The sequence below is a fragment of the Enoplosus armatus genome, chromosome 7, assembly GCF_043641665.1.
Source record: "Enoplosus armatus isolate fEnoArm2 chromosome 7, fEnoArm2.hap1, whole genome shotgun sequence".
In the NCBI taxonomy this organism is placed as follows: domain Eukaryota; kingdom Metazoa; phylum Chordata; class Actinopteri; order Centrarchiformes; family Enoplosidae; genus Enoplosus; species Enoplosus armatus.
This window is the reverse complement of record NC_092186.1, coordinates 8,125,073-8,148,364: the sequence shown is the minus strand read 5'-3', so window position 1 is coordinate 8,148,364 and position 23,292 is coordinate 8,125,073. Positions and strand designations below refer to the sequence as shown.

Here is a 23,292-nt window from a genome sequence, read left to right as displayed (position 1 = left end):
AAGGTTTTAAATGAATGTAATATAAATACTTTTGATTAACTTAGTAGCCTATTACCCAGCAAAAAGGTAAGCGCCAGATAAAGTTCCCTAAAGGTTCCCTGAAGGTTATTTTGAAAAAAACTTTCAGAGAACCTTTAGAGACCGTTCCATTAGGTTCTGTGAAAGTTTTTTAAAAGACCTTTAGAGAGCCTTCAGGGAACGTTATGCAACGTTTGTGGAACTTTCTGGACGTTCCCGAATTGTTAAGAAAACTCTCCTGAATAACTGTAGGGGGATGTTTGTTACAGGGGTCTAGAGAACATTCCCCTAACCTTGAAGCAACGTTCACAAAACTTCCCCAAACCGAATATGTTAGGTGGGTAATTACCAGTGGTGGAAAGTAACAACATTTGTAAGTATTGTACTTGAGTCCCTACCTAACTTCTACTCCACTACATTTCAGTAGCAATTATTGCACTTCTTACTCCCTTACATATATTTTAAAGCTTTAGTTAGTAACTTATTAATATCAAATATAATCAACAAATACATTATGATGTGTTATTATACATTAAACTACCCAGCAGCATATAAAGTAGTTAAAATCAGAAAACATTAAAGTGATAAGTAGCCCACATTAATGCATCAGTCATTATAATCCAGTAATATAATATATATTTCTTTTGGTACTTTAAGTATATTTTAATTACTCCCCTTTGACTTCACTTAAATGATCCTTTATTTAGAGGTGGTGTCACGGCTAATGTGCTAAGCTAGCGTCTTTACAGAGAGTTTCCACTCAACAACGGTGGTTCAAAGTTCAGCGGTCCAGCCGAGTGTCTCATGTGGTGGCTTTCAGTCCCAGTGAGAGAGAGAGACGCTCCTCCCCTGCAGGCTGCGCAGCTGAAGCGCGTCTCTCCATCCTCCTCCTCAGCCGCACTTTACTCTCCGCTGCCGCTCGCCTCCATGACTTTCACAGACTTTTCTCTGGAGTGGAATATAAAACATCACAAGTCAATGGGTTAGGACTGGGCGTGTAGGATTATTATTGCCGCACTTCTTCATTTTCTTTTTTGTTGTTGTTGTTGTTGTTGTTGTTGTTGTTGGACGTTCATGAGGACTTTGTCCATGTCTTCTGGCGGATGATGGCTCCGGCAGTCTCCGTCATTCCACTATTTGGCATTATTCTGGAAATCAGTTGTGTTGCTGGTAAGAGGATGAATTAATCCTATCAAGTCATCATCACGTCTCCTGTCTTAACCCTTGACTTCCATTAAATAACAAATCCAATTGCCCATAATAAATGCTGATTGTTTTTATTTCTCTGTCAGTTTAATGTAGTTGATGCCTTGCTGAATACTTTTCTGGTTTATGAACAGTTGCACAAGTCTGTACACAAATGTGAAGAGTGACAAAAAGTGTTGTAGTGTGTGTCAGCTAATTTCTCTTCTCTTATAGGATCAAATAGATAGATAGAGAGAAACGAGGGAAATATGTGCCTTTTTGACAAAAGAAGAATTAGTTTCAACCAGTCGTAATCCCACTTTTTATTTGAATCAGGATCGACATGTTCATTTAGGGCACATTTGTATGATGCCCACTTGGTCAGCCTAATGTGTTTTTTCCATACAATACAATATGTGCTTCAGGGCCTCAAAGGGAGGTGGTGGGCAACGTGTATCCTCAGAAACAGGAACCCCACCTAGGCCACACTGCGTTGGGCTATTGAGCCTGACCCAGCCCATCTTCCCCTGCTTCCTGTTTTGACACAGCTCCGCCATTTGCTGCAGCAGTGGAAAAATGGCCCAGAGTAGCCAGTTACAAAACAGATCTACTTTTTTTTCTGTATTGTACTTTCAGTTTCTACTTTGTGCTTTTGACCTGATTTAATTTACATTCAACTTTTTTTTAAGGACCATACTGTGTGTGTTTTTGGAAACTATAGTGACGTGACCTCTGACCCCTCTATGCAGCTGTTATTTGTTATGGCTGTACAGACTGATGTCATCGCTGCTGTACGTGTTTGTCGTCAGTCTTTGCTGTGATTGACTTGCGTTGTTGATTCTTGCAGCCATTGAACTGCGGTTCATGCCTGATCCACCAACGCTGAACATCAATGGCATCCACAGGATGAACAAATCTGACAACCTGGAGCTAACATGCAGGTATGTAGAAACATACCTGAGTTCAATCCATCCATTGACCCCTACATACACAGTGTACAAACGCAACATTTATAATTCTCTATCTCTCGATCCGGCAGGGGTCGCCAGTATCTGAGGTGGACGACCCCTCCTACAAGCACTCGCTTCTCCACCAGCGACTGTAGTGGATCAGGACTCTTCTGCACAACACTGCGGATCTCCAACGCCACTGTCAATGAAACTGGACAGTACCAGTGCGCCTACAGAGACCTGAGAGCCGAAGATGGCAAGATTTCAGCAGCAGCTTATGTGTTTGTCCACGGTATAACTCACTTTCACCTTATATCGGAGTGTAGCTGGAGGGAGGGCAGTGGCATGATGGTGTTGTGTTTTGTTGTGTTGTACAGAAGAACTGCATGGCAAACATGCTTTGGACAGTTGGGGAAAATCATCACTAAGTATTTATTGATCTAGGCTATATAGTCAAAAAATCTTTCAATGTAACACTGTGTTTCAAAAACCCACTTTCAGGTCAGAGACACCCACTGATGTCATTTGGTAAAAATGTTGTTAAAGGGTTGGATTGTTATGAGTGATACTACTTCAAATAGTCTCACTGTCAACATTTTAATAGAAAAAGTTCTACATTTATACTGTAAATAGTGTTCAAAGTGGTGAGAGGGAAACTGGAAGAACTGTGTGGTTTGAAATGTCTTTCTTACAGTAATCAGGATCATTCAAAGTGAATTATAGTCAAAGTTTACCTCGTGTTGCTGGGTCCATTAAATGACCCCTACTGTTAAAGCCACAGCCACACAAAGGATACACTACACAGCTTTACATTTAATGCAATGTGTTCATTCAAACGTATGACAGTTGTATGTCCAAGAAAACCTGAGATGACAATCATATGCGGTATGAATTTAAACACATATCCGATGTTTGTGCCTTTGATTTGATTTTAGATTACAAGGTGCCGTTTGTGCCGTCTGAGAACGAGTATGAGATGGTGTTCATCCGCGAGGGAGAGCGGGTGGTGATACCGTGCCGGGGCTCAGTGGAGAATCTCAATGTTACGCTCCACACTGTAAGGAAGAGTTGTCTCTGTCCCCTTCATGTCCTTTCTTGGTGAAATTCTAAAGTGTCGCATGAGCTGGAACAACTTCTGCAGGACGAGAGGCGTAACAGCAGATTAAGAATTTGGATTCTGAACATAAAAGGTTTCCTTGTTTTATAAGCGGCAGGAAATAAGTTATTTCTCAAGGGATATTTAATTTCCCCCAATTTTAGGGCACATTAATATAAACTAATATCACATCTCATTTTAAAGGATGGCAATTCAGTATTGCATTTCCATAAAGTTTGGGGACTCACGAGAGTCAGCGTTGAAAAAGAATGGTCAAAAAATCAAAGCAAAAGAGGCAGAGATATTCAGATTTTTTTAGTCCCTAGCACAGGTCTAGCTCCATAAACACAGGATCCTACATTTCCCCAAAATGCAACTGATAGCATCACTTCATGTGACCCGTGATACCTGGTTAATGCCCATGTTTTTCAATCTCCCTGCCCCAGTTTGTAACGCAAGCTCTCTGTTATGATTATTTTCTTATTTCCAAGTCCAAGCCAAAGTAACTCTGATGACATCATCAGACATTACACAACTGTTTTCAAGGCTGAGTTGTACTCAGTTGTATGAGTAAAATTACCTTTATGTGTAAAACCAGTGGAGTGCCCCTTTAAATCAGTGGAACTGAGAAATTCAATTAAATGTGGTTTCAAGCTAACATACTAACAAAAAATAAATTCTCAGGAGTGATATCAGTCCCTCTGATATCAGCAGCCATATCAGGTTACTGAGCTTTTTTGTTTTTACATAATGTGGTGTTTTAAGAAGTAATGCTATCTTATTTTCATAGCCAGATACGGGCGCTCGTGTGTACCATGCACTGGTGTTGATGTTTTTATTCTTAAATTCTGTGTGCAAAATCAGTACATTTCTGTGTCTGTCAGAAGTATCCAAATAAGGAGCTTCATCCCGATGGGAAGGATTCTCTGTGGGACGCCAGGACCGGTTTCACTGTTCCCAGTTACCTGATCAGCTACGCCAGTGCCGTGTCCTGCCAGACTATTATTGGAAATGAGACATTTAAGTCCCCTCTCTACATTGTTGCTGTTGTCGGTAAGACGGAAAAAGATTCACACAGAAAATGATCACTTGTAGTCTAACGTGTAGAAGTAATATGTGTGTGTGTGTGTGTGTGTGTGTGTTTGTTGAATTGTTGAACTGAATACCAAAACGTAAACCCATGTCTTAATGAAGGATTTGGCTTGTCTGTGTGTGTGTGTGAGTGAGAGTGAGAGACACAGGGACTGATCGTAAGTAAGTGAAAGAGAGACTCTGTGAAGTTCTGAGCGAGTGAGGGAGAGTAGGTCCAGGGAGAGAGAGTCTGTAGTCTCAGGAGAACAATAGGCCGTCCACTGACTGCCGTGTCTTCCCTCCCTTTTCCGCAGGATACAAGATCTATGACCTCACCCTGAACCCCGCGCAAGTGAGGCTGTCTGTGGGGGAGTGGCTGGTGCTCAGCTGCACTGCCTACACTGAGCTCAATGTGGGCATCGAATTCAACTGGACGCACTCTGGTCAGGGCCTGGTGAGTGCTCGAGGCTTCCTCTGTAATACTTTAAATGAACTCATGTGACAGCCTTCAATCAGCCTGTTTTACACACATGAGATCCCAGAAGTGCTGTATCTCACTTCCTGTCGTCCTTGTGCATATTCCTTACTTCCTGCTTTCAGGAATCCTTCAGCTTCTCTCTACACCAGGTCAAAGTGCAAAGGTGACCAGATGTGTTTTTGATGTTCTGCCTGGTTACATTAGAAACATAAGCTCGGTGGACTAAAGTCAGTATGTTCTAAATGGTCTGTTTTAAAGACAAAAATGCATTTCTGATGCGTCTCTCTCACGTCAGACCTCGCTGAACGGCTCGAGTCCGACCCACGCAACACCCCACAAGAAGAAGCTGTGGAACTCCCTGGAGCTGTCCAACACACTCGTAGTGGAGAACGTGACAGTCGATCACACCGGAGAGTACACCTGCAGTGCATCCAGTGGGCGGATGGAGAAAAGTGCCTCAGCATTTCTTAAAGTGTATGGTAGGTGTACTCAAAACGTAATGTTGTTGTAGGCCACTGTTTTGGTACTTCTTTCATGCTATAAAAGCAACAATTTTACATTCATGTAAGCTTAGAGATCCAAGGAAATGTGTTTTTCTCTCTTAAAGACAGCTGAGGGTTGAGAATCTGATATAAAGTTATACATGTTTGACTACTGCTGGGTGGTATTTCATGCATTTGAAACAATGGAATGAGTTGGTATGCTGTTTTCCCATGTGTTACTGTTTCTGCAGAGACTTCCTGTCAGTTGGAACGTTTTTTTTTTTTGCAATACTTTTTCCCTTACTTTTTCCAGAACGTTTCTTTTTGGTTTTTCCCTGTATGTGCCCTATGGACCCTTGAAATGGACAAAATGTAGTAACAGTTTGTCAGACAAGAAAAAAATATAACTGAATAAATAAATAGTTAATATTGTTAGTTAACTAATTAAAATGGGAGGTAAAAAGAAATAAAGCTTTATACTTTCGTTTAACCTCCAATCAGTTGATAAAAATACAAAAGGTTGTTTCCTTTACCGCTAACAGCTTGATATATAATAATTTAACTCAAATGTATTTTACTCTTCTATTTATCTTTAACTACCTTTCACTTTTTTCCAATCTTTTGATCAACATTTCCCATTTTCTTAATGCTCATATGATAATGAGATGGGTGTGTCCATGCATGTCCAGAGCAGTGATTGGTCCAGTGCTTGTGTACGTGTATGTATGTGTGTGTGTGTAACATCAGCAGAGCCATTGAGGAGACTGTGCAGCTAGCTACTGGCTCATCTCAAACACTGGTGGCTAAACACACTGGTGGCTAGCTACCTATCTGAAGTGAGCTTGTGGACACAATAAAATGAACCAGTGAAAGATAAAATAAAGTTGGAATTGATTTTACTGGCTGATTGGAAGTTAAAGGGCTTTATATTTAGTTTTATTATTAGTTCCATTGCAATTATTAATTAACAGTATAATTTATTGATATATTCAGTTATACTTTTGGCTTTCAGGGCTTGTCAGTTTCGGGCCTCCACAGCGCCTTGTGAATCATAAAGGTTCATGCTGGGGTACCTGCTGGATAAATACAGTGCAGTGCTCACATTGGTTTTTATGTGAGTTCACCAGAACAAATTCCCATCAGCTGTGTAGAAATGGTTGATTTCTGTTGCTATCAACATTTTGTGATTTTTCTTGGGTTTCCAGAAAAGCCTTTCATTGATATGAAAGAGCCGTGGACGAAGGTTTTGGAGGTAAATATGGGAGATCAAACATCCACCCTGATCCCTGTCAAGTACTCAGCCTACCCGGAGCCCAGCTTTAAATGGTACGTTCACAGTAGAAGAACAAGTTGTAGCATAAGACGTACTAGTAGCAGTTTGTCATACAGGTAATCAGCTGAATGTGTACGATGTAGCTTTGGCAACATGTGAAAAAGTTACAGATTTCTTTGTAACATTACTCCCCTCTGTCTGCTCAGGTTAAAAAATGGTCTACCACTGAAGGATGATTACAGAATAAAAAAGAGAAGTGATGCCCTCATCATCCGTGGAGTCACAGAAATGGATGCAGGGAATTACACAATGGTCCTGACCAATAGGATTACTAAAGAGGAACAGAGACGTTCTTTCCAGCTGCTGGTCAATGGCATGTCTTCCCTCTTCTTTCCCTTTTGTATTTCTCCTTGAGCCGTAGTGACGCTCTTGGCCAAGAGACAGAGGTGATAACTCTTGATGTCTTCCTCTACAGTGCCCCCTCATATCATTGAGAAGGAGGTGGCGGTGGACACTGATGTGTACCCATACGGCAGCAGCCCCACCCTGAGGTGCACCGCTCGTGGATTTCCCACACCTGCACACATCCAGTGGCAGTGGATGTCTAAAGAGGACTGTCCAAAGGCCTTCATGTAAGCCACCTTTCTTCAGTGTGGGAGAGAGAGTCACAGAGAGAGAGAGAGAGGGGGGGGGGGGGGGTTCCTTTTGTGTATGCACGCAGTGTCCACGTGTTTCTCAGTCACTTATTGTCAACAGGTTGTTGATTTAGGAGAGGAATAGCTGCTTTCGTGATGTTGACAAAAACAAGAGAAGAGACAATGAGAACGCTCTCTGACCCGATGCAGATCAGCGGATGTGATTCACAATGTCCATTTTTAGAAGGACTTCAACTATTAAGCCTCTGAATGTGTTTACTAATTTTGTACAATCAGAGATTTTAACTATAAGCCTGTGTACCTCTCTGGATCAGCTGTTTAAGAGAGCAGCTCTGTCTGTGCAACATGCAGACAGGAGGTGTCAGCGGTTACACAACAGCCTCCTCAGGTATTTAGGGATTTGACGAGTGTTGATAGAAAGGAGGAGGTGTGCGTGAGTCGCTGCTTTGACCATCGGCAGGTTCCTTATCTTCTGCCTACACATCAGGGCTCTTCCTCAGCCCCGCACTATGTTTCCTGTTGTTCCCGTCGTGCTCTCTGTCAAAAAAACGAGCTTCTTCCTGCTGAAGCTGTGCCTCTTCTTGTATACTTTCTTTCCCTTGTCAGAATGTACCCAATTCTACAAGTTTTTCCTGTGTTTCTTAATTTTGATTGACAGTTTGTCTGCGCCTCAGCTAAAAATTAATTGCATAACGTAGCAAAAACAGAAAAAAAGAGAAACATATGAAAAACAAATACATGACCGTAATAGTGAAAGTCATTGTTCTCCATTTGTGTGTCATTTGTAAGGGTTAATTTGTGTTCAGTGTATCAGACTGAAAGAGAAACTTCTGCAGGACATGGGCAATTGGTGCTTCAGTGCTTCTGCAAGGACCTTTAAAAAAAAAAAAGAGATGTGTTAGTATCACCTGTTTTCTGTTTGTTTTTCTCCAACAGGTCAGGGCTGATAAAGTCTGAGGCACAGCTGGCGAAGTGTACAGGCTGGAGAGATATCAGCAATAGCACTGGTCACCACCCTGTAGAACGAATTATGATTGACCCCGATCATGCCCAAAAGGTAAATAAATTCCTTTTGATTACACCCCTTTCCCCCTGCGGTCCACCACCACAAGAACCCTATTGGTCAACAGTGGATGTTGAATTTTGACTATATTTAATGTGCAGTTTTTAACAAAGTAAATGCATTTCCTTAGAAAATCGTGAGCTCTTTGAAGATTCAGAAAGCTGAGGCCCATGCTCTCTACAGATGCAGGGCTACCAACAAAGTAGGAGAGGATTCACGCATCATCTTTTTCCATGTGACACGTGAGCGCTGTGCTTTTTCTTTATTTCAGTCTCATGGGCTCTTCCTGTTATCATGACTACTCTTCTCAATCCACCATGCTGTTCTCATTCTTGCTTGTGTTTCCATCTGAACGCTGTAGGTGGTCTTGAGGTGAGTGTGTCTCCATCCAATGATCCTTTAGAGGAGGACCATGTGGTTCTGCAGTGTAAGGCAGACAAGCTGATCTACGGCAATCTCGCCTGGTTCCGTGTGACCAACATCTCAAAGTCAGAGCAGATTGCGTCGGTGCAGCCCTGTCGCTCCCTGGCGCTGCAGCTGAGGCCCTTGTCGCATGTAGTGCTGTCCAGCCTGCAGGGCACCAACGTGACCCTGGAGCTGCCGCTGCCCAACGCGTCCCGTCACGATGAGGGTCTGTATGCCTGTCAGGTGGAAAACATCAAGACTCAGGAGAGAACCTGCCTGCTACGCCATCTTTCTCTCAAAGGTAAGAGAAATGTACAATTCCCTTTTTCTTGGGTTGAAAATGTACAATTTCATTGTAAGTGACATACATCCCACAGGTTTGTGCATTGCAAAAACAGTTTCAGGCGCTTTATTGTCATATTTTCAATCTTTCAAGTGGTGCTTAATCCCTGTAGGGTGACTTACCTGTTTTTGGTGCAGTTACACTATTTTCACATTAATAGACAAGCGTCACTATCTTAGACAAGGCAGAATATATGAATATTAGGATCATGAAAAATGTACAATAACATACAATCAGAAAATATTAGTTATACACTGTATTTCTCAGCAAGTATTTAGAGTGGGGGATTTGATTGAGCAAAACAACAAAAACATTTATAGGTTTTTAGTGTTTTTGAAATTAATTTTGTTTGATTGTGATTTTAGGTCTTGAGGCTGCGAGGATCCTTAACAATTTAACCGATCAAAAAGTTAACGTGAGTGCAACGATCAATCTCCACTGTGATGCGACAGGGATGCCAAACCCAACGGTGGTGTGGACCAAAAACAACCACACTGTGGTGAAGGGCTCAGGTGGGACGTGCATGGCTTTTCAATGAACGTTGACACACTACACAAGTTGTCTCAGCTATTTAAAAAAACAATATGGCTTGCTTTCAGGTGTGATTCTGAGCCAGCACAACCATATTCTGACAATTCAGCGTGTGAAGAAGGAGGACAGTGGTCTGTACACCTGCACTGCATGTAACAGCCGCGGCTGTGACACCTCACAGGCCTTTTTGACTACTGAAGGTCAGTCCCTGCCCGAACTGGTGCCAAATGACTAATGACGCATATTATAACTGAAATATTACAGCATACAATGATGTACTATTTCCTGTTTGCTGATAGCATAGATGGTTATGAGACAATGGGCCCCTGAGCACAGACATGTAAGAGGCCCCCCCACCCCATCTTTATAGGAGCCCCAGACTGAAAATATTTGTTGTTTTGTCTCTCTTTGTAGTTGTTTTGTGTCTCTTTGTGTCTCTCTGTGGTCATTTTATGTCTCCTTATATCATTTTAAGTCTGTTTTAGTTATTTTGGGTCTCTTTGTAGACATTCTGTGTCTCTGTGTGTCTCTTTGTGGTCGTTCTGTGTCTCTGTAGTTGTTTGTGTCTCTTTTTGGTAATTTGATGTCTCCTTTTACTTTTTTAGTCTCTTTTAGCCGTTTTGGTTGTCTGTCTGTAGTTGTTGCATCTCTCTGTGTAGTTGTTTGTGTCTTTTTGTTGTTAATCTGTGTCCCTTTGTCGTCTTTTTGTGTCCCTTTGTACTTGTTTTGTATCTCTTTGTAGTTGTTCTGTGTCTCTCTGGCACAGGGGCCCATTGACCCCTAAGGCTCCTGGGCCTGTGCTTGGTAGGCCCATTCAGTAATCCATTCATGGCTTATAGTAAAGAATACATTGTTCATAGTTAAAGCAAGAGAGTTTAGCCGTAACCATGTATCTATATCTGGCATCAAGGTTTCACCAATCACACATACGACATTTTTGATATCAAAGATGTAGAATAAGAATAACTTTGCTTCCTCATGACAGGAAGTTGGCCCAGTTAGCACACATCCTCCTGGGAGTTTCTAAATACAAAACAATGAGGAGACTGCAGGACAAAGGGAGAGGCCAGCCCTGCCCCAGCCCCAGCCTCTGCACTCCTGTCCACCCTGTTCTGTCCTGAACACAGAGACACAGCAACAAACAAACAAATGTGCTAACTATAACTGGGGTCTACGTGACCTAGTCCCCGCCAGCAGAATGCAGGCCCAGTTACAGTAGCTCTCAGCTCAGACGCTAGCCCTGTTAACAAGGGAGGTTAGAGGACAGACCCGCTAACAAGAAGATCTCTGTATATGAGGGAGTTTTACACAGCAACTTACAGGAAGAGCAAGCAATTTAAAACTCAGGGACTTTCTGAATATTATTAAGGTGAGGAGGGCGGTTGAATATTATATTACATAATATAGCTAATATTTATGAGATCAGATGTCTGACTGTCCGTCAAATCACATTTACATGATGCCTGAGTCACATGGCTGGGCATGCACACTATTATGGCTCTGATAGGCCTTTTCCAAGTTGTCTTTGGCAGTAGTTGTTCGCGCTGACTCCTGACCATTTGTTATGACTAGATAAAATATCAGTTTGCTTACAGCACAGATTCCAACAGTCTCCTTCCTCCAACCCAAACACAGACACATGTGTATACATGCCAAAGACAATGACAAACCTGTCTGAACATTATACAACACTGCCAAGGCACGTCACTGAAATTATAATCGACATTCCTCTGTGATGGTCCCACGTTTCTCCCTGAAGAATGAGCCCCAAATTTGTCAAATTAGTTGTATGATCTGATCATTAGTTGTATGGTGTGTTCACATTTTATCATAAGGTTGTTTGTGAATGCTCCTGCAACTGATATTGTTGTGTTTATCCTAGGTGCAGAGGAAAAGACTAATGTGGAACTGATTGTTCCTATTGGGTCAGTGGTCATCGCCATGTTTTTCTGGTTACTGATCGTCTTTGTCATCCGTGGAAGAAAGAGAGTAAGAACTTCCTCATCCTCCCTTTGCCATACTTTTCCTTCCTTGGATTTTCCCTCCAGTTACACACAAGGGAGAAGATAATGAATAAAAAAAAAAGAAAGAAGAAGTTTACAGCTAAAACACACACACACATGCATGAGTAAATACACTGTGGGGGTGTATGACTGATTAGAAGTGACTGGCCTGGCTCTTAGTGGCCGCTCTCCTTTGTATCCAGGAACAACAGGGCCACTGTCTGCTCCCGTAAGTCACGTAGACCCGCTACACTGATTGGACCCCTTTTACTGGAGGGGCACCAGAGTCACTGGAAAAACTGCTGCACAGTTTTATTGTAGTGAGAAGGAAGAATTGAGGCGAACAACGTCTCATTAATTCACACATATTCTCTCTCTCTCACACTGTTTCAGCCAAATGGTGTGGAACTGAAGACGGGCTACCTGTCCATGATCCTGGACTCAGAGGACATGCCCATGGACGAGCAGTGTGAAAGGCTAACGTATGATGCTAACAAATGGGAGTTCCCTCGAGACAGGCTGAAGCTAGGTGAGACAATCCAGAGAATACCGTAGGCAGCAAGATAGCATAGTGAGTAAGGAGATAGTTCTTCAACTCGTGACAACAAGCATCTGCATCACTGAAGCTTGAGCACGACACCGAACCCCTACAAGTCCCAGCTCAGAGTTATTATTTATTATTATTATTATTATTATTATATTCATATATTCATTCATATTATTTTAGATACGGAAAATTCAAGGGAAAAAAGAAAGACGAAAAAAGTAATATGATTAGTGCAGTGATTTCCAACCAGGGGATTGTGCACCACAGGGGCTACTTCTGCAGTATCAGGGCTTATGAAAGATTGAGGAGTAGCTCATTAAAATAGGACCCTCTAACATGAGTCAGTTGTAACATCTCACCACCGTACTTGAAAGTATGTAAAAACTAGTTAGTAAGTGAGCAGATGCAGATAAGTTGAAATAGAAAGCTAACGGGGCGGGAATGTCATTAGTTTTGCAGGCATTTTGTCATGAACCAAAGTGAATGCCAATTTAAAATGTTGACCTGATGAAGGCGCTAGATACAAGATTAAGGGATGACCACTTTTATATAGTTCATAGTTTTGAAGGTGGGGTCTGAGAAAACAATATCGGCACCGATGGGGTAATTTGCTAGTGTGTCTTCATGACAAATGTCTTGCATTAAAGGTGATCCACTGGGACGAGGAGCGTTTGGTCAGGTGGTAGAAGCAGCCGCCTTTGGCATCGAGAAAGCTACCACATGCACCACTGTTGCAGTCAAGATGCTCAAGGGTTAGTATTTTGCCTACCCTTTTTCTCAACCCCGACACACAACAGACAGTACACGTAATGAAAACCTTCAAACGCACTCAGTTAAATGTATCTCTCTGTGTCACAGAGGGAGCTACATCCAGTGAGTACCGCGCCTTGATGTCAGAGCTGAAAATTCTCATTCATATCGGACATCATCTCAACGTTGTCAACCTGCTGGGAGCCTGTACGAAGCCTGGAGGTGAGTCATCATACAAAGCACATAGCTGTACTGTACATGTAGACTATCTACTTTGTCCCCCTTTGTGTCCTAAGTATGCAGTTTCCTGAGTCATTTTCTTCTTTATGAGATAAACGCTAAGTTATGCGTGTTTATTTGGGCGGGCTGGTATTTGTTTTCACTCCTCTCTAAAATACCTCACACTTCTCATTAAATCAGCCTCTAAATGTCCTCTGGGGTCCAGAGTTGTTGATCCTTCTTACTTTGATCCTCTCTGCAGGGCCACTGATGGTGATTGTGGAGTACTGTAAACACGGAAACCTCTCCAGCTACCTGAAGAGCAAACGTGGAGAGTACAGCCCCTACAAGGTAGCCAACCCTCTGACGTGGCTACACTGGGCCCAGACCACTGCACACAGTCACATCATTGACCATAGACCTTTACACAGCAATTGGCTCCAGTTCTGATCCACAGATTGTATCTAAGATGGAGGATATTGTGATCCAGACAAACCTGCAACCTGAATATTCTTATGATTCTAACTTTTTCCTCCTCGTTTTCTTGACTGATGTCTGTGTCTTCCCCGTGGTCAACAGAGGAAGCGGGTGGATAGCCAGAGGTGGGCGTCCGCAGAGGAGGATGTGACCGAAGGGGATCTGGGTCTGGGGAAGATCGCCCAGCTGGACATCTGCACAGGAACGGCGCTCTGCTCCAGAGCTGGAGACAGGGCTTCAGGCAGCAACGTGGACGCTCAGGAAGGTAAACTCACAGAAATGACAATGTTTTCACTTCCGGAGCAGTTCACAGCTTGTGGACACTTGCAATGTTGCTCAGGGCTCACATTTATGATTGTAAAATGCTTCATGTGACCACAGAGAGCTCAGACGATGACCATCTGACCATGGAGGACCTGATATGCTACAGCTTCCAAGTGGCCAAAGGCATGGAGTTTCTGTCCTCCCGCAAGGTGAAACAATTATTTAGACATCTGTGTGTATGCATGTAGACATCCAAACCTGGAGATGATCATCTCTCTTTGCATGTGAATGTGAATTCCTCCATTTCTGTTTTGTAGTGTATCCACAGAGATCTAGCAGCCAGAAACATCCTGCTTTCAGAGAACAACGTGGTGAAGATATGTGACTTTGGCCTCGCTAGAGACGTCTACAAAGACCCTGACTATGTCCGCAAGGGAGATGTGAGTCCCCCAAACTGACACGTGGCTGATCAATCACACGATTGATAGGTCTGTGAAGCAATCAAACTTACATCTTCATCTTGTTACAGGCACGTCTCCCTCTAAAGTGGATGGCTCCTGAGACCATCTTCGATCGGGTGTACACCACACAAAGTGATGTTTGGTCCTTTGGGGTCCTTCTGTGGGAGATCTTTTCTCTGGGTGAGTCTAGTATTCACCAGTACACTTAACACTAGACACACAATGACCTGCAGCATCACCTCTGTCGTATCTCCTGCAGGGGCTTCTCCCTATCCGGGTGTTTGCATCGATGAGTCTTTCTGCAGGAGGCTTAAGGAAGGCACCAGGATGAGACCCCCTGAATACGCCACCACTGAGATGTGAGGGGGAAGTTGACATGATGCAGTTAAGCACGTCACAGAAGTGTAACTCCATCCACCGTCTCACTGTGACCCAATGTACTTGTGTTCGTAGATACCAGACCATGTTGGACTGCTGGCTGGATCGTCCCACAGACAGGCCGACGTTCGCAGAGCTGGTTGAACATCTGGGCAACCTGCTGCAGGCCAGTGCTCAACAGGTCTGTTTGGGTCCAAACAAGCGTCCACTGTGCCCATAAAAAACTTCAGGCTTTTGGTATTTTAATCACAGCTACAGTGTAGTTCAACAGCAGACAACATTTAAGCTCTCTAAAATATCATCAGTTACATAAAAAAAGAACCCCAAAAACAGAAGTTGTTTCAACATTCAACAGTTATGGAGAAATCAGTCACACAGGAGGCAGATGTACCGGTTTCTGCTCTGACAGCAGTTTGCAATTTTGATCAAAGGCACGCAAGTTTCCCTGGCAATATCTCTCAGTGCCAGTCTTTCACCGCGCTATTGTTGAGGATGTCGGTGTTCCCTGTATGCCCGAATAACGCACAGCTGATTGCGACAAGTTCACACCCATTCATCGAGCATTGCCAAGTCATTCTGGGAAATTTAGGAAGTCATTACCTGAAGTTGAAGTAGAAAAAAAAACAGGCTGACGCAAACAAGTTGCATCAGAAAAAGCAGATTACAGCACGAGGAGAAGTGATTACTGGAATACATTTAAAATCACCAGTAGTAGAAAGAAACAGTTACTCAAGTACTGTACTTAAGTACAATTTTGAGATATTTGTATATTAAAGATATTTTGCAATATTAAAGTGATGTACGCATTAATGAATCAATGATTATAATCCAATAATATAATACATTTCTTTGAAGTGGTCCATTGTGCAAAATGAGTACATAAGTTTTTTGTACTTTTACTTAAGTAAAATTTTAAATGCAAAACTTGTAACAGAGTATTTCTGCGCTGTGGTATTACTACTTTTACTTAAGTCAAATATCTTCTTCCACCACCTAATATCACAAATGTTTTCGCTTTAATGTGAGTTCATATTTCTGCTCATTTATGTGGCATTAATTGATCTAGTGTGTACTTGAGGCGATGTCATTAGAGTGCTCTTGGTCTCCAGGATGGGAAAGACTACATCCCTCTGACGGCAGGCAGCGTGGCAGAAGGATCCCCAGTGACCCCTGACCCCAGGATCCCCTACAGCAGGCCCCAAAGTGGGGAAATCCTGGAAGCTCAGCTCCACTACGACAAGGCGCCATCCCTTGGGTCAGCATGATGAACTTACTCTCACTCTCCGCCGTCACTTCTAAAAGTTCAAGTACTCAGTAGTGAATCTTGTTCAATCTTCTCTGTACAGACTGTCCCAGCAGAGTGAGCGGTGCAGCCGGCCCCTCAGTGTGAAGACCTTTGAGGACGTCCCTGTGGCGCGCAGCAGTGTCATGGTGAGTGTCTGTGACTCTGCACAACCAACACACACTCACAGAGCAGATTTCATGTACTTACTGCGGTGAGAAGCAGCAACATGTTCTTTGCTCTTAAATGTCCCCCTCCATTTACATGAAATGTTAAGATATATATTTCAAATGCATTGAATGTAATGCTTGAGAAATAACCATTACCCTCTCGGACACAGTGTCAACAATGAATATGATATATGATATTGCATTAGATTGTACAAGTGTACCTAATAAATTGGCCTCTTTTTGATATTTTTGAAAATCCATGAAATAAAGCGCATCTGACATTTTGGAAACAGATATTATACTTATAGACACACTACTTTTTGTTTGTTTTTCAGGATTTTTTAAAGGAAGTTTGTCATGTCAATTTGTTGATCGACAGAAAATTAACAAAAACATTTGATGATCGATTATAGTGCTTTTCTTTTTCTTGTGATTGTAAACTGAATATCTTTGGGTTTTGGACCGTTGATCGAACAAAAACAAGAAATTTGAGGACGCCATCTTGGGCTTTTAGGGAATTGCAAGGGGCATTTTTCATTCTTTTCTGACATGTTAGAGACAAAATGATTAATCGATTAAACAGAAAAAATCTCAGCAGATTAATCTATAATGAAAATAATAATTGGAACCCCACTTTACAAACTAAAGGGGAAACTAAAGGATATGATCAATATGATCAGCGTTTCTCTCCATGGCACCAACCACCAGCGTTCATTTCAATTGTCTCCTACAGGAAGGTCACACAGACAGCGGTATGGGCTTCTCATCAGAGGAGGTAAAGGGTCTGAATCAACAGCTGACAACTACGCCCAACTTCAGGTGAGGTCTAAGCATCAGCGCTTAACCCACATTACTCATACAATAACAAAACATTTCTTGATTTCTGTCTAGCTGCAAATCAAATATCAAATGTCTGTCCCCTTCCTGTTTTCTCTCCTTAGCCAGCTGCTGCGCTGTAAGAGCAAAGAGTCTCTGGCCTCGGAGTCATCCAATCAGACGAGCGGATACCAGTCAGGGTACCACTCTGACGACACAGACACCCCGATCTATGCTAACGAGGAGGTGATCATGAAGCACAACATGCTGAAGAAGCCTCCGCTGCCCAAGACGCCCGACAAATTCAACGTGGAGATCCGCTACAGCACGCCGCCCGTCTGACCTCGCACGTTCCCCAGCAACTTAACCCTGAGTCGTTTCACTGTACCTGTTTACCTTCAACGGGTATCACACTTTAGGAACAATGACAACACTTGCAATAGAGCTCTGTTCACTGTGCTGTTGAGATAACTTAATAAGTCAGCTGTGAAAAATGAAGGTTGTGGGATAAGTTTGTAAGCGCAGCTCTCTTTGGACAGCCGGAGGAATGCTATCATGTTTACACAGCGAGTAAAAGGTCTGGGGAGCCGAAACACGAGGACACGCCTACTTCCTGAGGCGCGCGATCCACCCACTTCCTCTATTGCAGGAAATGGCATCTGGAATTTTTAGATAATTGAATCAGCAAATGTTTTCTTTCTTTCTTTTTTCATTCTCTCTCTTTTTTGTATCTTTTGTTGGCACACTAAATGCCTGGTGAGGAGGCAGTTCTCTCAGATCAATGAAAACAATGAATCACATTTGTACAGTTCTTTTATGCATTTAACTTACAGTATTTTATTGAATCGTATTACTAAACCTGCAATAAATGTAACTAGTTTTATAAAATAAAAATACTCACAGATTAAATCTCCAGTATTCGTCGCTATTTGTTCATCCCGAACTTGATCATCCATGAGTGTGTTTGTCTGTTTCTTTGTATCATTCACCTCTCATTTCCTTTCTCCGTGTCTTACACAAAGAAAACAATTCTTTCTCAGCCTTGGTCATTGTGTGTGTGTGTCCTATAGGAACAATGCCCTTCCAACCTTGGGTATTTTCTTAGTTGTGTCCAGCTCACAATGCCCATAATAGCCCTGCCAAGGCCAGTGTGGGCCAACAAACGAAGCAAAGGGCACATTTACAAAGAAGGTTTGAGAGTTTAGGAGGAAAAGTATTCTGCATTTTTCCCCCCACACTTCCATGACACACTACCACTTGAGAGATGCTGTGTAACTGCGGTTTTCCATAGTTTGTTGTTGAATGTATTATATGAAACAGTAAATGTCTATGGAGTTAATTGTCTAAATGAATGTTCTCACACCATTGTTGTGCTGTTGTGCCAGGATGTGTTACTGTGAGAGAGGACTGCTGCCACCGATGCTCGGCCTAAAACTTAAAGGTGCTGGTCAGTCTGAGTGCATGATAATACTTGTGTCTACAATCAAGGGCAACAAACCCAGCTAATTATAGCATACGAGAGGAAGCGACTTGCAGCCTCGGAGGAGTTGTTTCCACACTGCCACACGTAATACTGGGGGGTAAATTTAGAAAATCCTCCCCATTACTGCTGGAGGAGGCCAGGGGGACTTGTTAATGTCTCTGTATGTGTATTCAAGAGGGACAGAGGATTTTTAAACGTTTCTAATGCATTATTTTACTCCAACTTGCAGCTAGAGCAAAAGCATTAGTGGCAGATATAAGGAACTGTGCTTGAGAAACAACCCCCTTTTCAGAGTAAATAGACAGAAATGGTCTGTGAAGATTTAAAATCACTGGATAAATATGACTGAAAATGATGATCATCTCTATTCAAAAGATTAGTATTGTTATCGTTTAGGGATAACTGAGTAACAGTGCCCTCTGCTGTAATAAAGCTGTAATTACATGTCCATTTGTTCCCTCTGTTTTCCAACAGTTCAGCATGTCAGTCAACAGCTGCGTGCGATATCTGCCACATGTGAAGCTGCCAAGTGAATATAAAAGCATAATTTATAAGACTAACGCTTCATGTTGCAGACTTTTTCTAATGTGTTTAGACAACAGTCTCTGGACTTTGTCTCCGGAACAAAGGAATGACACATCTACCGCAGGAACTCAGTCTAATTTCCTCAGGAATGGACAAACAGGCTGAAGGCAGAGCTCAGCACTGGCAGGAAATACCTTGGCATCCACAAACAGTCTTAATATAATAGTACACACCCATCCAAACCAGGCTGCAGGCTCACCAAATGGAACCAGACAAGACAGATAGGTAGGCATAACTAAAGACAGACAGACATCATAGGGAACTGGTAGCCAGTGCAGGATTGTTAACAGCTGTTGTAGTGAGGTTAAAGGGCTAGTCGGAGAGCGTATTTGCTCTACTCTATAATCATAATTCTAGGTGCCAGTATATTTGAGAAAAATTAAACAGAATCATGATTTGATAAAAAAAAATCTATATCTACAAACTGAGTCCGCTGCAACGCCTGAACAACACATGCTGCGATTGAGCGTGTTGGAGAAAGTTAGCAGTTAGCCAAAAGTGATGGACACATTGTTGAAATAGACAGCTAGCTAAAAGTAATGGATAACAGTTTAAGCTAACAATTGAAATAGCTAACGTGATGGATAAGTCGGTGAATGAAAATGAAACAATGAAAGTGTACTTGAGTTCATCCGATATGTCTGTGGGGGTACGTCTGACTGCAGTATACATTAAGTATACAGATGTTACAATGTACAGCTCTGCCATAAATATCTCCACATGATCTCATACAGGGACTTCCATTTTATTTTCAGCTATAACTCCCGCCACTAAGTGGTAGCAACGCTCCAACATCAGTTCCCCAAACTCTGCTGAAGTCTGAGATCCCGAAGAGGCAGAGCAGCCGGGGGGATCTCTTATCACTTTGATGGCACTCCCTAAATTTCACTCCCTCAGTTCCTGATGGTATTTGGTACATGAATGGAAATGAGAGACGGGTAATAGTGCCTTGCAAGATCACGCGCACACCAAATCTACCTTGCTCTTTCCAGTCATCTGTCTAATCACATCAGAGAAGATTAGCTTGAATCCAAGACACATTCACGAACACAGTTGCACGCACACATACGTATGCAGTTGATTGATTAGCTTGTTAAACTGTCAGATTTGAATCACTGTGTGTCACTCAGAGATAACAAATTGTGGTTTCCCATAGCCAGGTTCTGTCAGTAGACTGTCAGTAGACCTGACTAAAAACAAAGAGGAAAATAACTGTTACCAATCAACACAAGGGCTTAGTTGCATTTTTAATACACCATCTCACTTGCAGACAACACACACACACACACACACACACACACACACACACACACACACACAGTTGTGTTTCCATCCATCCATCTATACACTCATTTCCTGGAGACCTACTATAACCATAACCATGACCACTACTTGCTTAACCCTAACCCTAAAAGCTTAAACAAAGTCCCTAAAATTCAATTATTTACATAATGGGGACTGTACCCATAAGTAAGGTGAGTCCCCACAATGTGATTGTGTAAACAGATTTATGTCCCCACAACATGAGTAATACAAGGCCACACGTACACACACACACACCTACACCCACATATTGATTTAATAGATATGCCTGTTTCATTGACAGGCCCGCAGCGGCTTTATCTCATATTCTTGTCGTGTGCCCCGAGCTTTTAAAGGCTGCTTATACAAGCTTGTCACTCACTTGCTGCCAGTCAAGATCGACTTCTGTGATACACAACAACAATATAGTGGCAAATCAACTCCGCTGGCATTTGGTGTTCAGAGGCAGGGAGGGAAGAGGAAGCCTCAGAGCGAATGTGCGTCTGAATTTTCTCAGACAGAAGCAGTAAAATAGAAAGAGAAGATGAGATAATTTTATGCGATTAAAACATAATTAAAGTAACCGAAGCACAATAAACACACAATGATAATGATATGGTGTGCATGGCAGAATAACTTGGATGATTAACTGCAGTTATCCAGTAGGCCTGGGGCTGCCTGTGTGTTTCATTTTGTTTCACTGTGGGTAGTGTCTGGAAGGGGGGCTGAGGTCTGGCAGGAGCAGGAGGTGATATTGAGTTCTGTTGGAGCCCCTGGGCACAGACTGTAAGCAATGTTCCTATCAGCCTGTCAGTCTGACCTGCCAGTCGCTTGCAGGATATGCTGCTGGGTCCCCCAACACAAAACAGCTTGTATGATGTATGTGTGTGTGTGTGTGTGTGTGTGTGTGTGTGAGTGTGTGCCGTGTGGCAGTGAAGTTGTTCATACATGCTCCGGTGTTGGGGGATTTCTAGTTATACCTGCAGTTTGAGAGTTTGACAGTGTGATATAGTGCATTGGCTTGATGAGCTCAATTGAAGGTAATTTAAATTGTGAAACTGATTTTCACATCTAACGTTATACACGACAGTAATACACACATTGGTGCATTCATTCATTCAGTGTTATAATTTAACTGTCAGATGAACTCAACTACCCTAACCCTAGCTATTCCAACTATTTATCCCTTACTTTATGCAACTGTTTCTACTGTTTATCCATTACTTTGGCAAACTATTTGATTTATCCGTTACTGTCCCGTATGTTTTAAACATTTGTCCATTACTTTTAGCAATCTTGAAATCTTATCACTTACTTAGCTATTCATTCTAATTTATCAGTCACCTACAGCTAACTATTTCAACTTCTCTGCTTACTTGCTTGCTTACTTTTTTACATTCATGGTGTTCAGGTGTTTCCGATGACTCAATATTGGGGTAGAGCTATTCCACAGTCTTTCCACGTGCCTCCAAATAACTACAGAAGTACCCCCTGAGGTACAAGCACCCCTGGTTGGGAGTCATTGCAGTGAACTGAACAGTAAACAAAACTGAATGATGTGTGTTCTAGCTTGAGGCTAGTTGCCTTTGACCAGTGTGTCCACAGGGTGTGACAGTATATTGGTTTGCTGATGGACACACTTGACCCCCCATTAGATCTCAGATTCACCCGCAGGGAGAATTGCACTACTTAATTAGTGACTTTTACATACACGAGCAGATCCAACATCATGTCCATTTGACGTCCACTCTCACAAAGATCACACTGAAGCTCTGAAATGTTATTAACAGCTCCTCACTACGCAGAGATGTCTCTGTAGTTATTATATCATCAGGGACATCAGATAGAGAAATCAGTGATCCGTCTTGCTGTCTGTGGCAGGAAGTGTGCAGCACTGCCCATCCATCAATCAGTGTCTTGTGTGAATCAGGTGGGTGACAAGTCCATCTCAGGGTTAGAGGGGTCATGAAAACATACAGAGCGGTTCGTCTTGCTTTCAATTCCAAACCAAAGATTCCTCTCAGTGCAGATGTGTAATAACACACATGCAGCTGATAGTAATTTTCCAAACGTCTGCCAACACATGCATGAATTGAAGCCACAGCTGACAGATCCAAACCCACCAACTACTAGAAATGCAAACAATTTGAAGTATTACGGTTGTAAACACAGATTGTATTCACGTAAACTCTGAACAATGCACATTGTGATTAATATCAGAAACATGCTGATATTGCTTTGCTGTATCCATTTATCAAAACACCCTTGCAGTTGAGTCTTATTTTGTTATTTGCAGGAAACACACAACACAACAATAGGAGGTGGAATATATCAAGATGCTCTACATTTTTTTGAAAAGGAAAAGAGGAAATGGTTCTAGGGTTACTGATATGGACTGAGATAAGAGGCAGAAACAGGTATTATATGGGGCTTAAAATCATAAATATCAAAATGCTGGAATTGGTGTTGTATCCGATGAACAGCTTAGACTGCAGTATGAAAAACTGTGTGATGAATTACATTACAGAGCCATTCAGAGATATCTGGGAAAGATGTATTGCTCATATATTTAATACAGTAAGATGAAAGTGTGTGTTTCTCTTTCAGGAATGATGAACATGGATGTAATGAATATGACCTTTCAGAGATAATAGAGGTGCATCACAGTGAATTATGCATGTGGATCAACCGTGAACAAACACTGCCAGGAGATTGTTTTAATGCAAGTTTATCTAATTACAGCTGCAGATTTCCCATGGCGCTTTTTACCCACATCACTTTGTTTGTTAGTAGTGTGGCGTAAGAGGACATGAATAACATGGCCCAGCTCCAGCCAAACACTGTTAGTGTAATGCAGCTATCTGCAGCTGGTATCAGGTCATGAACTGAACGATTCCTACGCAACTTCACTGTATATTCACAAGAACTCATTGCACAATTATCCATTATATATTGAGCAAAGCAGGATGTGCTGCCTCACTGTTATTGTGTCTCACAGTCCTAC

At 42.3% G+C, this 23,292-nt stretch overlaps 1 protein-coding gene across 1 annotated transcript; it reads left to right on the top strand.

Annotated features, from left to right (window-relative positions):
- Positions 1-1,121: 1,121 nt before the first annotated feature.
- On the top strand, positions 1,122-17,806 carry kdr (kinase insert domain receptor (a type III receptor tyrosine kinase)). The gene is made up of 30 exons (XM_070908399.1): positions 1,122-1,188; positions 2,051-2,144; positions 2,243-2,445; positions 3,089-3,210; positions 4,134-4,302; positions 4,635-4,774; positions 5,094-5,277; positions 6,486-6,606; positions 6,760-6,926; positions 7,029-7,185; positions 8,146-8,266; positions 8,403-8,514; positions 8,634-8,978; positions 9,386-9,532; positions 9,620-9,751; positions 11,434-11,540; positions 11,948-12,083; positions 12,749-12,853; positions 12,960-13,073; positions 13,333-13,421; positions 13,650-13,812; positions 13,929-14,020; positions 14,129-14,251; positions 14,341-14,452; positions 14,532-14,631; positions 14,726-14,831; positions 15,760-15,905; positions 15,997-16,081; positions 16,836-16,921; positions 17,044-17,806. The coding sequence occupies exons 1-30, from the start codon at positions 1,122-1,124 to the stop codon at positions 17,258-17,260; spliced, it is 4,062 nt and encodes a 1,353-aa protein (XP_070764500.1). The 3' UTR covers positions 17,261-17,806.
- Positions 17,807-23,292: the final 5,486 nt, after the last annotated feature.

Excerpts from the sequence above, each read along its gene's own strand:
- kdr (XM_070908399.1), top strand. The coding sequence starts at position 1,122 with ATGATGGCTCCGGCAGTCTCCGTCATTCCACTATTTGGCATTATTCTG. Across the intron at positions 2,145-2,242 it reads AACCTGGAGCTAACATGCAG|GGGTCGCCAGTATCTGAGGT; the intron begins GTATGTAGAAAC and ends TCGATCCGGCAG. Across the intron at positions 3,211-4,133 it reads TCAATGTTACGCTCCACACT|AAGTATCCAAATAAGGAGCT; the intron begins GTAAGGAAGAGT and ends TGTGTCTGTCAG.